Genomic DNA, 17,210 nt, shown 5'->3' with positions numbered 1-17,210 from the left:
ATTTCCTGCTGCAGGAATTTGCCAATTCTGATCTATTACACACTAACATAAATTTAATTATTATTTAGGTAAAGCGTTCCTCATTAATACGTTTTCCCGCTTAGCATGTTGTAAATTCGAAGTCCTGATTCTCATCGTATTAAATCTATATAAAAAATACCTCATTTATCGCATCATAAATTTTCACTATTACTGCTTAGTATGATCACATTTTTCCTAGACCTGAAAATGTTATTTGTTATCCCTTGTGGAAGAAATGGTAATTTCCAACTCGCCACACTTGCGTGATTACAGGAAAAGGACTTCGTGAACTTCAAAGGATAAGTTCCACCTTCAGGGAGCGAGCCATTAGCCTCTGGAATGTTCAGTTTTGCTTGCCGGTTACCAGCGAGATTGCTGAATAGCAGAGTGAGCCAGTTTGTGCTTGTATTTCGTGTTGAGTGGTACAGTGAAGTGTAGCTAATATTTGTCACGTGATACAGTAGCCATATCCTGATTAGGAACACAATCACGTGAAACTGACCAGCGTGATGCATATTGTAAAATTCCTTAATATTGAAGACAAAATTAACGTCTGTCAGAAAGTTGACTGGCAAAGCGCGCAAAGGTCGCGAATGTTAAAACTTGCACCTTCGAAGTTTTATTCGATTCAAAATGGCGAGCAAAGTCATTCCTCGCAGTAGCACAGTAACCTCCAATCCATTGTCTAAAGAGTGTGACCAGAAAATAATTTTTAATAACCCACTGCGCCAAAATAAAAGGCTTCTACTAAGATTTGTTTTAGAAAGAGTGTGATCCGCAATAATACTTTGATATTTTTGTTGGCCCCTGTGCACGTTTTCTCATTTGTCGTCTGATGTTTTTCACACGTTTCAGTGTACCGGTTCTTGGTATTTTATAATTCCCAGCAGAAAAGGTTTTCATATTTGTTATCTGGTGTTTCTTTCACATTGTTTAATACTTTCCTCTCATATTTAGAAAAGGTAGATAGAACTCCTATCTCTTCTCTCTTTGCTCTCTCTCTGTTGTTGAGGTTTCTGGCTTGGTCTAGTAGCTGGCAAGTAGTGTTTTAATCGTATGTCTTCTATGAAGAAGGTGTCCCTCATAAGAACATAAACTAGCCTAGAAGGGGATGCCTTGCTCACACCCATAACTCTCTTCATGAAATACGTCTTCACCTTCTCAATTTCCGTTAAGTCAGTAAATGACAGCTTTTCCCATATTATTTCAATACCATAGGTGACCATTGGCTCTACTGCACTGTGAAAGAGTTTCATCGCCGTATCAGTTGTCAGCCGAGTTATATTTCTTATTTTATAAGTGGTTCTGATGGCCGCTGAGGATTTTTCTTGAATATGTATCTTGAAGGAACTTCCTGTCGGTTGCATGGTGATTCCTAAGTACTTGTATTTCTTAACAACTTGAAGCGGTACACCTTCCAACATTATATTGTCTTTTGCTGCTTGTTTCCCTCCTTTTCTGAATACCATTTGGACAGTTTTCTCCTTATTTATATTAAGATGATTCACCTCAGACCATTTCTCTATTTGAGCTATTGCTGTTTGCACTTCTTCTTTGTTTGATCCAATCATTATGTCATCTGCATACATGATCAAAGTAGCCTTCGAATTATCGTTTATAATTGATTTGACATCTCCCGTTAGTAGATTAAACAGAGTAGGACTGATAGGATCACCTTGCATGACACCGTTGGTTTGCCTTATTTTCCTTGATCTTATATCGTTGTTACTAATTTCAATGTAATTGTATCTCATGATGTTTTGTATTATCAAGGTGAGTGGGTGGCTTTCCCCTATAATGTCTCTCAACTTTTCCATTAGCTTTTCTGTAATCTACGAATACTGCATAGTACTTTCCCTTGGGATGTCACAATGCTTCTTCTATATCCTGCATTAGAAGTTTCATGGCCTGTATTGTGCTCCTCTGTTTCCTAAAACTAAACTGGGAGTCTGGCAGATAAGGATCAAGTATATTAAGCCTTTCGTTGATGATACATGTGAATACCTTAAAAAGGACATCCTCCAGCACAATTCTTCTGTAGGAATCTGGGTTGTCAAACAATCCTTTTCCTTTGTGAAGAATGTTCATGGTTGCTGTCCCCCATTTTTCTGATATTTCCCCTGTTTGAAAACATTTGTTTAATAGGGACACCCATCGGTCTATCAGGATATCTGCAGATTCTTTCAGGTGTTCCGGAAAAATTCCATCCGGTTCTGCCGCTTTTAAAATCTTGGTTTGTTGTATCACCTTCATTATTTCCTCTTTAGTAATGACTGTGTCAATTAACTCATCTCTTTTGGGCTCAGTCTTGTATGCCTCGTCTGAGTTCATTTGATTTAAAATTCCAGTGGAATGTGTCTCCCATGCTTCGATAGAAATTTCGCAAGACGTATTTGCAGTTTTCTTATTTAATGCCAGGTAATGCCCCTTGTACTTGTTTTTCTAGATACTCCTCTCTCTTCGTTTCCAGTAGAATTTTATATCGTCTTCTCCTCTGCGCATATTGTGTCAGACTTTCCTTTCTATTGGACGTTTTGGCTATGTGTAGAGCCTCCAAAACTACTTTTCTTTCTCTGTAGCATTCGTTATCGAACCATATATCTCCTTACGTTCCACGCAGGCTGATTGTAGCAGGCTTGTAGCAATGTTTGCGGCTTCATTTAATTTTCCCTCTTCAATGTGATGTTTTGCCTCTACAACCTTGTAATTTTCTTTTAATTTCTCTACATCCAATTTTCTGGTGTACCTGTGTGGGATTTGTCTTCCTGTTCCTTGCCGGCTCCCTCCATATGATTGTTGTCAACGGTACATGCTTCCTTATTGGTGCAGCTGCCGACGTCCATAGTCCTACCTGTTCAATTATGTTTATTTCATGTCCTCTGTAGAAAACCAGGTCTATTGCGCTAGATCCGTTCGATGCTATATACGTTACGAGCTCTGGTTTGTTTATAAGAGAGAATTCTTCCCTGTTCATAATATCCAGTATGATTTCCGTTTTCTGATCTGGTTTATCTATCCTCACGTTGAAATCTCCTGCAAATATTACGTTTCTTTCAGTTTCTACCTGTATTATTGCCTTCATAATTGATTCCACCGCATCCCCTATGGAGGTGTCTGGTATTAAGTACATACCAATAATAGCCAGGCTTTCCGTTTTCACCATTACTATGTTGTATTTTTTCCTTATTTCTCTGATCTTCCCTACTGTTGGTTTGAGGAGTATTGAGACCCCTTGTTTACCCTATTTTTATATAATGTCTTATGCCAGAATGCACGTGTAGCATAAAACAAAACTTGTCTCTTACCCTCTAGTTCGTTCCATGATACATTTTTCTTGAACAAGCAGGAATTATGATGATGATTATTATTATTATTATTGTATTATTTGTCATGAAGATTATGCAGACGACCCCGACCTTAAAATGGCAGTTTTGAGAATCGAGTTACAGCAAATGATGGGTTTAAGGCATTGGAGGTAAGATTCATTTTGAATTTTTATTAAAATACAGTACCACACGCTTAAATTACAGTACTGTAATAAAATTATTGTATACAGCATTCAGTTCAGTTGTAACAAAAAAATTGTTTCATTATTTCAGATCGCTTTGCGCTTTGTTGAACAAAGCAATGGATCTACACCAGCTGATGTATTGTTGACATAGCTGCACAACAGTGCTGCACTAAGAAATTTCAGAAGAAAATTACTGATTGTATACGAGTGGCATTATGTAAACATTTTAACGATAACATACAGTATGCACCTTTTCTTAACAGAGTTTATGCATTTTTATTTCAACATTTAACTTCCAAAAATATTTACCATGTGTCATCCGAAAAAACGCGTCAACCGAAGTGGCTCCGCCCCCTTTATTTTGGACAAACGGGGTTCTACTGTATATTGTTGTCACCAGTATCTAACCAAATCAAATTCAGAAAATATAAGCTGTGAACTCAGTCTACAAATTCTAGGAAAGCACTTCAATGATAACTATAAAAATATTCTTTAAAAAAAAAAAAAAAAAGCACGATTGTTATTACAGTTATCGAAGTAATTCGGTGGCGGTGGCTACAACTTGTATCCTAGTAAACAATATTCTTCAGCAGTTTACATTTTCATACTCGGAAACCTTTGTGAATGTGTTAAATGTGGCTTAGTAGCCCAATCTTGCCCATGAAACATGGCTGGGGGAGGGCAGAACTGAGCTTGACGGAGCTTCCGTGCTTGTTGTTTATCCTCTTCACGTCACCGTTGTTCCTCTTCAAACACCGAAACTGATGTAGAAACAATGTGATGCCAAAGTGTACGATTCTCAGCAAGCGTATCCAAGGACTGAGTGTTAATTCCAGCTCTTTTCATAGTAGGCCTATGCTGTAGGGGACCCTTGAAACACCCCAAAGGGGCTCCATGAGGTCGTGAGCCGGAGCAGAGTTCACGGTACAGAAGTTGACAAGAAAGCTCATGTAATGGACGTGTCCTATCCATCCGAGACGGTGGCCAATGATGGTAGCCTCAATACTTATCGCATGTGCTTTCTCAAGAACTGCAAGGTTGGTGACCTGGTCCACCCATCTGATGTTCAAGATAGATCTAAGTTTTGCAGATGGAAGTGCTGTAGTTTTTTGATATCACAACCGTAAACCCGTGTTGATATGACAACAGCATGGTAAACCATGATCTTCGTATGCATTGTAAGGTCCTTATTCGTGAAGACACGATGGGATAAATGTTCAAATGCTAAGTGGGCAGCACCAATTCTCCTATCAACATATTGTGAGCAGTTGGCATTTGTTGAGAGGATAATTCCTAGATATAAAATGTGGTCGACCTGCTCCAGTGGACTATTCGTAATGGAGACATTGAAAGGTGGGAGGTTCGATCCAGGTGCAGGCTGTGAGAGTACTTTGGTTTTCTGAACATTAATGGAGAGATCAAAACGATTGCAAGTACTCTTGAAACAACTGACTGTCGCGGGTCCTCAGGTGCGAGAGCAGGTGCGGCAGCGTCATCTGCATACTGCAATTCCGTAACGGGAGAAATCTTAGTAAATTTTTGGGAACAAAATCTAGCCAGACTGAACAGTCCCCCATCAGACCTTTACACCTTGGTTGTCTGTAGATGCTCGATATAGCATGGCGGCTAGGTAAAGAGCGAAGAGTGTTGGAGTAAGCACACATCCCTGTTTCAATCCACGAGTGATTGGAAATGGATCAGAGTTAATATTTTGATGAACGACTTACCCAGACGTGTCAACATGAAGTACCTTGACTAGATCTACAAAATGCTGTGGACAGCCAAAGTGTTTCAGTACTGTCCACATAGCTGTACCAAGCAAGTACCAAGAATATCCTGCACATTACTACAGACAGTTACCTTTACTCTTCACAATCGCTTCAAAGTCTTGTCCGTTCTTGGCGACGTAACTGGCCATCTTGTCGATGATGATCTGCATGTCGGACGGAGGGACCACCAATGTTGAGGGAGGAACTACAGGTGACGATGACCTAGAGCTACTTCTGCTGGAGTCGCTGTACAACGTTTCAGTCTTCCTGTAAATATTAGAGCAATTTATCAGCTGCAGACTTTTTACATGTGATAAATCAAACAAAAAAAACAGCAATAAAACTTCCTCTCTTAAGGGACACTTCTAACACAGTGAATTTTACTCTTCCTTTGACAAATGTAAGTAAAACAGAGCATTTCTGAATGGAAAGGATTATAAAATGCAAAAAAGATGATGATATGAACATTTTCCTGAACCAATCTAAAGATTCTTTTTACAATTTGCTTTACATCACACTGACAAAGATAGGTCTTGCGGCAAGGAGGATAGGAAAGGGTTAGGAATGGGAAGGAACTAACTGTGGCCTCAATATTAAGGTACAGCCCCAGCATTTACCTGGTGTAAAAATGCGAAACTATGGATAACCATCTTCAGAACTGCCAACAGTGGAGTTCAAATCATTCTCCCGAGTGTAAGCTGACAGCTACGCGACCCAAACCGCACAGCCATTTGCTCAGTCCAGTCTAAAGAATTTTATTACATACTGTGATAGCAATAGCCTGAGACATACTCCGATTAATGAAGTATTGGAGAGGGGCCTATATTACAGAGAGATAGGAACATGAAGAGAAACACATAATGAGTAAAATGTGTGTTCAAAGGATGAATAAAATGACAGGTCAATGTAGGGAGGGAAAAAAAACTTTCTGCATTCAAGACTGGAGAGCTGGCAAGATGCCCTCGTGACCTGTTGGAAACTCACTGGAGTGTCGTGAAGTGCTGTCAGTGCTGCTTTAGGGTGTCAAAGGATGGATACTCATGGTTCATCAATGAACCAGTATCTGTGCATTTGTTACAGAAATCGATTTCCATAGGGAACCTGAAATACTTGTCCCGAATGAGTAAATTTATCATAATGTAACTGGTCTGGTATTGGACATTATAAATTTTCCAGTAACTCATTCTTGTTGCTAGCATTTTGCCCCAGTGTGCCAATTTGGGCTCATCAGTTGGTAACTAGCACACCTACCAACATGAAAGGCTAGTGCATAATGTGGAGGCAACAGGAAATAGTTATCTGGAAAACTTATAATGTAGAATAACGGACCAATTATACTGGTATTATAACTGTGCATTTATCGCAGAATGTTGAACATTCCACAGCACCAACAAAGAGGTACTCCATCAGACTGGGAAGTCTTGTGAACCCTAGCAAAATGTAGGAAAGCAGTCTATTTCATTATAAGCTATAAATTTTCATTAACACATTGTTACCAGCTCCTCAGCGGGTGATTTAAACCTCCAGCCCAGCCTTTTTAAATCCCCTTATCTCTCTAGTGCACTATTTTACTTTAAAATATTACTGCACAAAAACTGGTCGCTGAGCTTTTCGAGAATCGGCCTAATTTTGTATAGCCTATCAGGATTCCCCTCATAATGACTGCTGTTGTTAAAGTGCAAGAATGACATTATGGTTTTTCGAACTGGGTTTGTGCCATGGTTTTCCAAAAAATCAGCGAGCTGAAAATAGTGTCCTCTGTTTCAGAACATTTTCAGATCTGTTTTTTTTTTAAATTCCTGTTACAAACATTAGTCCTAACCACTTTTTTTTATCTCATTTACGTCGTCCAGTTTTCACGTTTGAAAAATAGAATATTTAGTGAATGGACGCGGTGCTGCACTAATAACTTGTTCCGTCTAAAGGTTTGTCTGATAGCATACATATTCAAGGAAATCGTCATTTACAAATAAATTGAAGAAAGACATAATTTTGCTGCTATTTTCGATGTCAACATTTAATCCTATCCGGCCAGTGAAGTTGATTGCAGGCGGGCAATAAGACGGATGCGTATCGGATACTTGAATGTGCTGAATTTCACTTTGCCCAGAGTCTGGTGTATCATCATAGGAATTGCTTTCGCTACCACTGAAATGAGTTCATCACCAGAATCATCATTCAGTAGTATGTCTTCAATATCCTCACACACTGTGCTTGTAACTCATCATGTTATCGCGACATAATAACTTGCTTCACTACACACCCTCACAAGAATACCATGATGGCTTAGGTCTGTGTTTACACAAAGAAAAAGAGAAATAAAGCATTGGAATGTACCCTCTGTTCAGGTAATCAGGGTGAGGGACTGTTCATTTATATGCCATCTATGGTTTTCAACACGAACTACGTCTTCGTACGAATTTTGCGCTAAATTCAAAACAACGTTTACATTGCGCGACAAACGTCTTAACTCGGATACGGTCCCGCACACAGGCTGCTCTTAAATGCTTTAAGGCGTCTACCGAGTGAATGTGTTAAGAACACTAATGAATTGGTTGAAAAACAAAATCATATTACTATTCAACCCATCTATTCTCCCCATTCTTTCGTTATTGTTAACATGTACCCAAGCATCCCGATTTCAAAAATTTGACCCATTATTCACAACAATTTAAATAAACACAGTACTCTAAACCCACTACAAATTCCAAGATTTCATCTCTATTCTAAAAATGGATTTGAATAACAATTATTTCACATCTGATAATACCGTTTATCAGCACAATGGGTTAGCTATGGGATCACCGGCATCAGGCATCCTAGCTGAAATCTATCTGGATCATTTAGAACACACCAAAATTAATAATAATAATAACATCTTTAGTAATTTTTTCAAGATATGTGGATGACACTCTTGTGATCATGAAGGAAAGTGCAACTGACTCTACCACCACTCTATCTAACTTTAATCACACTGACCTACATATCAAGTTCACACTAGAATCAGAGAACGATAAAAAAACAATTAGAGTAAAACCTCGATGCATTGTTTTTCAAGGGGGAGAGGAAAAATGATGATAGATGCGGGAAAACTATAAATGCGGGTGACATATAAAATAGGAAGAAAGCAAAATATTAAAATATGGGTACTGTATCTGGGCATTTTTCGTCATGCAACATGCAAATATAATAATAATATAATGATGGCGTGTGGCCTCCGAAGCCGGGTGCAGATCATTCCAGTTGTCACATGATAGGCGATCTACGCGCTTATGAAAATGCGGCTCTATCTAAGATGAATCCTAATGCGTAATTCGGTGCACACACACAGCCCCTGAACTGTCGGAATTAACCAACGAATGTTAAAATCCCAGATGCAATCGTGAGCTCTTGAACTGGAGGCCAACACGTGCTAACCATTTAACCATGGAGCCGGAAATGCTCATACTATACATAACGGTATCAAACCATTGCAATCAAGATACATACACAATGAAAATAAAAAGCGTGACTTTTATGCCGCTACGTTTCACTTTTCCTTACATCTCATAGTAATTGCAAAACCTTCGAGGTCAGTTCTCTTATTGCAAATTAATTATATATGTGCACATTATGGCGATAATCTGTACTTAGGTAAACATTCCGTAGACTCTTCGCGAACGATAGGTTAGAGATCCCACATGGCACGGCACGGATGATGTCGCAGAGGTTAGAAATTCAACATGGCGGGCCTCGGATGATGCCACAGCAGGCTAAGCGATGCTGCCAACTTAGGAATTAGTTACAAGATCAGGCTAGTGAAAAGATTATTGGTCTAGCTTGTTAGGTCCGGCTTGTAACAAGACAACTGGGCAGGGGGCACAAAGTGGTCAACAGGCCTCTAGCATCCCACACTCATCACAAGGTACGACACGATTAATAACCCTGTGACTAATTAAAATGTACCCGGCCCACACCGTGACTATTTTAAACTGCACAATTTTCTCATTTTCAATGAAGCTTGGCAGTCCTAGCCAGCCAATAGCAACACAGAAAATGGTGGCAAATTTGAATTTTACAGTGCCTCCGTTTTACTTCTTTTAATTAAGAATACTTCTAGGGGTCAGTTAGCGGGTCGAGGAGAAGCGTTGGCGCCAGGAGGCTCGTAGTGAGGTTGCGCGTGAATAACCTGCGCACAACACTCCAGCCTACGAGATCCTTGCTCAAGACTAGCAACTCGTAATCACTCGTACATACCCGCGTAACAGGTTGCTGCTATGTTAAGAGTATTCAGCTGTCTCTTTAAATTCAAAAAACTTTTGCGTATATTTTTCTTACCTTCGATCGATCCATGTAGGAAAATTGTGGCCGAGGACAAATATTTTTTGATGATCAATGCGATAAAACGATAGTTCGAGGAATTATAGATGCGGGGAAATTTAACATTGGTTTATATGGAACGTTTTTGGGACTGAATGAATTGAACGATGGATACAGGAAAACGAAAGTTCCGGGAACGATGCATCGAGGTTCTACTGTATTTAGATCTAACAATCATCAGGAAACCTGGTTCATTGGTCGTCAACCTTTAGCAAGGAGGTCATACCGAAGAAGAAACAGAAGGTGAAATAAGTCAACTGGTTTGCATTCCGTTTTTGACTGCGATATTTTACTTACGGTGCAGGTTCTTCTTGCACGGGTTCCGCTACAATCGGCTGTACGATGGGAGAAGGTGGTACAGTGATAATAGGCATAACCGGCATAGCCGCCGCCATTGCCTTGGCAGCCCTAGCGGCCTTCCCCTTTGTCTTGGTCTTGGTGTGTATTACAGGCGCCTTGACAATCTCTGGGACTGGCTGGGGTTCTTCTACCGGCTTGTGCTCGTATCGGACCGGCGGTGCCGCTATAATGGGCGACGGCTCTGGGACGGCCATCGGAACGGGTTGTTCCGGATAGTACAGGGTTGCTGGCACAGGCTGTTCTTGCGGTTCGGGAGGACGCAGGCCAAACGCCACCTGCTTGTCCTTAATCCTGTTCACTAACATGGAGTAGGCACAGTCTGCGGAAGGTTTGTAGTTGATACTCGGTATGGATGGGGCCTGGAGAAGATGATTAGACAACAAGTGAACACCAGTTGCATTACAGGGCTCAAAAGCTAACTACTCTAGTAACACATGCCCACTCTGGACAACCAACACATTCAAAAGAAGCAAACAGAGAAATATGATGGCAACTATTCCTGACACACATCTTTAACTATCTATATAAGAAGGCAGATGGAAAAGTGATGCAGGACATGTTTAATTAGATATTTAATGAGGAAAAACAATTAATTATACACAAAAATATCACATATTTTACCTACTTCTCAACTTATGAACCAAGCCCTGTTGGGAGATTTCTGCCATCATTACACCAATTTGAATATGCCTCATTCAACCTGCGCATAACCAATTTCACTTCAATTGAACCAATGTGTTGATACCCTAGGTATTCTTCAGCGGTCCAAAGAAGTGAAAGTCAGACACTGCAACACAAAAGTGAAGAATTATAGCTGAGAGGTACTCAATCATCGACCATACCTTGCACCGCCTGACTTTCACCTCTTTGGACTACTGAAGAACTCCTAGCTGACCAACACTTTGGCTCAGATGAAGTGAAACACGTCATACGCAGGTGGCTACATTCCCGGGGAACGTGTTTTATAAATGAGGCACATTCATTTTGGTGTAACAATAGGTAAAAATGTCTCGAAAGATTTGGTTTGTATGTAGGCAATAGGTAAAACCTGCAGTTTTTTTGTTTCTCATACTTGTTAAATAATTTGTAACAATGTTACTTTTAATCTACCCTCATATGTAATTCGGTAAGCCATTTTCAAGAAAGAAATCTGTGAGAAAACGGCTGAATAGATTTCAAACAGTGCACCATGAAGTGCGCACTCTGAAGGTCTATTGCATAAAATAAATTTCATTGCAAAGCCTGTATCGTCAATCATATACTTTTTCAAAAGATACAGTCAAAGGTTCCAACTTTACAATAATAAAAACAGGTGTTTTTTTGTTTGTTCAATTAGCAATTTCCTCAGGGAAAAAAATAATTTTTTATAGGATCGTTGATTTTCCTACATACTTTTATTATATTCAAGTAGTTGGAAAGTCTTGGGCAAGGTACTGTCTGGCAGCTGGCGTACCAGCTACCAGCAGTGTAGCAGCTAGTATCTTAGCTACTAGCGTGCTAACGAACTGTTAAGACAGAATCGTGAAGTTATTTAAAGCTTTATGGTGTAGAACTTACAGGGTTAACTTCACTATATAAAATTTCATATACTACCACGAATGCTAGGAAACGCCCCAACAAATGCAGCCGATCCTCCAGTGATCTGACTGAAAGTGAGCCCAGGTACCTTGGAACAGACCACTAGTTCAAATAGTAAATCCTAATCAATGCACCAGCTGGTTGCCCATTTTTTCCAGCAGCAACCAACCACCAACACACTTCGATCACTTATAGTATGAATTTTGAACAGACTAAACCACAGTCACAGTCTATATATTATAATTTCTGACAATTAAATGCTTTGAAATGATTTTCCTTTTTTTTCAGCTTTCAGTCTTGAGAGGGTAGTTCCCTCCGTTGATCAGTAGTGGAATGTCCGCCCTTGGTACCAAGATCACGAGATCAAAGCAGAGAAAGGTAGCTGAATTTTTGAAGGGTGGTAAAAGAAAAGTACATTCTACATTTCATGTTGTACGATACTGACATGTAGATCTCCAGCGACACACCCAGCAAAATCAATTAAAAACTCTGTCAAAGTTCGTCCAACAAGAAGTTGTTTCTCTGCCATATGACTAGTAAAATAGATCAAAATTGACGCACAGACTTTTTAAAATGTGGTACTATTCGTTTTTAATCATTCAACCTTTCCCAAAGGTATTTTACTAAACAATCTGCTGGCAAATATTCCACCCTACATTAGAGATACATCCTAGTCTTCATTACAACAAAACCTATTAAATAGTCCTCGGTAAGGAACAAAACTTTCCACTTACAATATTAAAAGTTGTATTTCAGACTTTCTCAACTGTGAAATGAAATTACTAGTGTTTCACAATAGTGCGGCACTGAACTTGTAATTTCATGACCGAGAATAATACAATTCTACAATACTCGCAACTGGTGAAATGAAATTATGGTTCTCTTCTGGGAACTTCAGTTTTGATACTATTCACGTTCCTATCATTTTACAACATGCACCTGCTTAATTTCAAGTGAACTGCCATCATATATCACAAGTTTCTACAACATAACACAAAGTATCTGATAATCTGTTCTTAGCAACTATCACATGTTTGTAATAATATTCTAGTACATACCTAATAGACTAAGGAACAAAAACAAATTTCTTACAAATAAGAGTGGGCATTAAAGAAAAGACACACTTAAGTAACAGTTTATCGAAGCAGATATTTTACCATATTTGTTTTACTAACTGGTATTCTTGTAATAATTTAAAAATAAGCCTTATGCTAGAGATCAGTAGCTACACATTGGATACGACAGAAATAACCATGCTGCAGATAAGTTTCATCCAATTTATTATAAATAGTTTAGAAAAATTCCACACTCCAGTAGGGATTAACAGGGGAGGAGGTTTAATGACCAGGACACAATGGAAGCCAGATCTGAATCTGTCAAAGAAGAAGCGTTTTTCTTACACACTTCCCAAAGCATCGCTATTGATCATTCTATTCCGTACTGTGTTCATTTACTACGGACCTTTGGGAGTTTTTTTTTACTAGACTGGTCCATGCATTTTGTCTACAATTTTTCTGATTCCACATGTGACGTGCAAGGACACTGGGCAGTTCAACATGTATTAGCGCAATTTTTTGACAAGGCAAAAATGTTAAAGAGTTCGAAAATGTTTGTATAAGGATTTGAACTTTAAATTATGTATGTTTTTATGCTTTCCTTGCTTGCTAGACTAACATTTTACTGGTATTTGGATTTTATCGCATAAAGCATGCACTAAAACACAGAAAATAAGTTTTTGCTGGAAAACTACTAGTTAGGAAGAAAAACCATGTAAACTCTCCACTCTTTAAACAGTCCAGACAACATATTTACTTTTAATGGGTCTGATCTTCTCTACTTTGTTAAAGACTGCTAGCTATTCTGATAAATCAGCATAATTATACACCACTGAACCACTGCATTATGAGCAACCCGTCCCCAGAATATTTAGCACACCTGGAGCAGGGATATACTGTGTGTGGTATATAAAGGGCAGATCTACAGGCTTGCTGTTACGAGTGTGTCCGAGGTCAGAATGGGGAAAATTCTGCATTTCATAGAGGACAAATTGTGTTGGCACGACACCTTAGAACCGGCGCGGCTTGAGAGCATGTATCGAAAGCGGTGAGGCGGGGGCAGGGTGCTGATCTGGGCTATGTTTTCATGGCACACACTAGGTCTCCTTATTATGGTACACCAATCCCTGACAGCCATCCACTATCTGGATGGTATTGGGAACAAAGTCCCAAGTCAACAGTGTTCCACTTCAAACACGACAACGTACCGGCATCTGCCGGGGCTGCTTCGAGGAACAAGATGGTCAATTTGCTTTAATGAAGTGGCAGCCAAATAGCACCGATATGAAGCCCATTGAACAGTTTAACACCTCGACTTGTTGAAGTGGGTTTGTCACCACCGTGATGCAGTTTCCACCACTGGAGGACCTGCTCTTGTGCGTGTGGTACAAGATACCCAGTATAATTTCCGCTACCTCGCCAAGTGGCTGCGGTTGCACGGGCAAAAGGTGATCCTACTTCGTATTAGGTGGGTGGTTATAATGTAATTGTTCACCAGTGTACATAGCCTATAATAATGTCGAAGGAATAAACTTTCTAACAGTGAATGAGTCACTGAAATCAGTCACGTAGTTTCCGAGATCACCCTCCACATACAAACTAACATGTTTACTCCTTTGTTGTTTTTTTCCTCATTTGATTTATGTTGCACCAACTTCAACAGGTCTTTTGGTGACAATGGAACAGGACAGGACTAAGAATGGGAAGGAAGCAACCATGGCCTTAAGGGAGGTACAGCTCTTGTATTTGCCTGGTATGAAAATGGGAAACCACAGAAAACCATCTTCAGGCCTGCCAACAGTGGGGTTCAAACCCACCAACTCCCCGATGCAAGTTGACAGCTAATTAGTATAATAGTACAAGTACTATAATTATAATTAACATATATTATCCAGAAACTAAGAGATAGGATTGAGAGGTGTGTGTTTTGCTCCATAAGCATGGTTATTTCTGTCAAGTAATACAAGTGTTGATCTACTCAATATGTTAGAGTATATCTTCTGACGAGGTGGAAGTCTGGGCGCTGACAAATTGAAGGGCTCCATCTTCACACACGATGCCTCCGAAATAATGTGTGTGTGTAGTTTAGTATTATATACAAGGATGTAGTTCCACCATTTTCATTTACTGCACATCTCGTTATAAGATACAGCAGAAGAGTGAAATGCAAAGAAACATTACAACATGAAATTTTCACTGCTCTGGCCCATGTGTGAGACGATTTCACATCTAACATGACCTAAGGGTGTTTTACAAGAAGGATAAACAGCTTGACTTAAACTTTATGAAGACCTGGCAATTTCTTTCAATGTCAAGTCATTCAAACAGTTAGGGAATTACAGAGAAAACCATGCCTAAAACATACATATAATTGTGTTCATTACAGGCTGTATATCAGCAAGTTTCTATGAATTAACTGCATGTCTCCATAACCAGCTCTGTTGGTTGCTCAGTTCTAACACCGTTTAATTACAAATTATTAAAACCTGAGTAACCACCGTCATCTTGGTCCCTTTCAGTCTTGCCTACTCTCCAGGATCTACCATTCTCCCTGCCAGCCTATCTCCTTTGTGCCCTCCTGCCTTTTATACAATATCCTGATGTGTTCAAAATATATTTATTTTTTATGAAGAGAAGGAAGTCTTTATGGAACCAAACAGACATTTCACGCAATGGAAATGAAAACGCTGTGATGGTCCCCCATGTATACCCTTAGTTCATGCCACCTATTTTTCTTCCTCAATATTCCTTCAGTCGATGACATCACACTGCTGGAAAGAGCTAATACAATGACTTGCTCAGACCATTGATGTTTTGAGAGCAGCCCTTTAAAACATTTTATCTCCGATGCAATACTGTTCGGTGTGGGCTGTAATGAAGTCACCTGAGGAGGTCAATGACAAACAGTACTGCATCTTTAAAAACTGTAACTTCAAATAATAGAGCACAATACTGCATATATGGATTCTGATAGAACAACATTTCCAAAATTAAATAAAAATAAATGAATCCTATGTCTGAAGCACAAATTTCTTTCATGAAGGAAGCAATTTTCAATTAATTGTTTTTGATTTAATTACACTGAGATTCCACTTTATGAATAAGATATGTGGTATTCTGGAAGTCATGAAAAAAAGGAATTTCCAATATTCCAGACTGGCTTACTGAGTTTCAGACATGACTGCCAAGGGAAACATCTCCATCAGTTCGGCATTCTCACGGAAGCGAACTGCAAGCTCTGCAACTATCAGGCCAGAAGCTGCTCAAACAAGCAAGAAGGAATCTTGACTACTATTAGGAAGCACGGAGACACATGGGCCAATGATGTATCTACCAGTGCACCTGCCCTTGAAATAAAAAACGGTGAAGTTCCTACTAAACACATTGCAATCTGGAACAGTTGGGAAGTGTTACAAAGTAAATGCTTATTCAAATCTGTGTTTTGATAGAAAATTAGTTTCTAATAAATGATAGGTTGCAAAAATACCATGAGAATGGTTTTTATAAAAGCATTTTAAGTGAAGAACAGCCTTGCATTTGAGCCAACTTGGTAATTATTTTGCTAGTTTAGGTTCACCTAGAGTTATGATTAACAGAACATATAACCTTTTCCATGGAACTAAGCAGACAGTGGCAATGCTCTCTAATTTAATGGAAGTTCATTAAGCTATAAGGAAAGAACAACCACAGAAAGCGTAATAGACACTCAAGAATCTTTAAGAACGATATTATGGAATACTGAAGGATTAAATAATGCTCTTAGTTTAGTGCCAGAGAATTTGTTCCGACCTTATGACGCAGAAATATTAACCAAAACTTTCCTCAAAACAGAGTGGAGTTATGATGGATTTTACTGTATATATCTCTTTGCAACTCAAGGTTTAGGTGGAAGACCAAAAGGTGGCATCACGGTGCTCTTAAAAACAAGACTATCCCCATTCATAGTCATACTAAAATCCGATACTACCCTAGTAATAAGAACGAAGCTCTGTGTAATAATAGTGGTCTACTTTCAATCAAACTATAAAGAAAACGATATCACTGACGATCTGTCTGTAGCTCTCAATGCAGTATCCCGCAAAGAAATAATAATACTAGCAGGGGATCTAAATTGCAGGATTGATATAAAACAGGACAAGTCAAAGACCATAGTAAACTATCTAGAAAGGTAAGTCCTAAACCTTATAAATAAGAAAGACTCTCCGACATATATATCTGTGAACGGCTGCAGCACAATCGACTTGGCGTTCAGCAATAGTCAATCATCACAACAAAAAGTACTAACAAACGTCATAGCAAGGAAACACCTACCTGTGGACACCACCATAAACCTACAATGTACACCAATAACTAAAGTAGAAGAGGAAATATACTTAAAGGAAGAAAATTGGACCTAGACATATTAAAGGACACAGATACTGGAGATATTATAAGAGAAATACAAAAAGGAAATATAGATAATGCAACAACCAATATAGAAAGACTCATTAAAAGTTCAATCATACGCAATATCCATCAAAACAGGAAGGCGAAGCCATGGTTCAATCACATCTGCTA

General features: G+C 39.1%; 1 protein-coding gene across 1 annotated transcript in view; it reads right to left on the bottom strand.

Annotated features, from left to right (window-relative positions):
* su(w[a]) (suppressor of white-apricot) overlaps window positions 1-17,210 on the bottom strand; it is a 96,167-nt gene that overhangs the window by 40,297 nt on the left and 38,660 nt on the right. Inside the window, exons 6-7 of the mRNA XM_067159603.2 lie at window positions 9,958-10,379; window positions 5,393-5,568 (exon numbers count right to left, since the gene is read on the bottom strand). Coding sequence (XP_067015704.1) covers window positions 5,393-5,568; window positions 9,958-10,379 — 598 coding nt within the window. The remainder of the gene's footprint in view (window positions 1-5,392; window positions 5,569-9,957; window positions 10,380-17,210) is intronic.

The sequence above is a fragment of the Anabrus simplex genome, chromosome X (genome assembly GCF_040414725.1).
Source record: "Anabrus simplex isolate iqAnaSimp1 chromosome X, ASM4041472v1, whole genome shotgun sequence".
Taxonomy (NCBI): Eukaryota; Metazoa; Arthropoda; class Insecta; order Orthoptera; family Tettigoniidae; genus Anabrus; species Anabrus simplex.
This window is presented reverse-complemented; position numbering and strand designations above follow the sequence as displayed.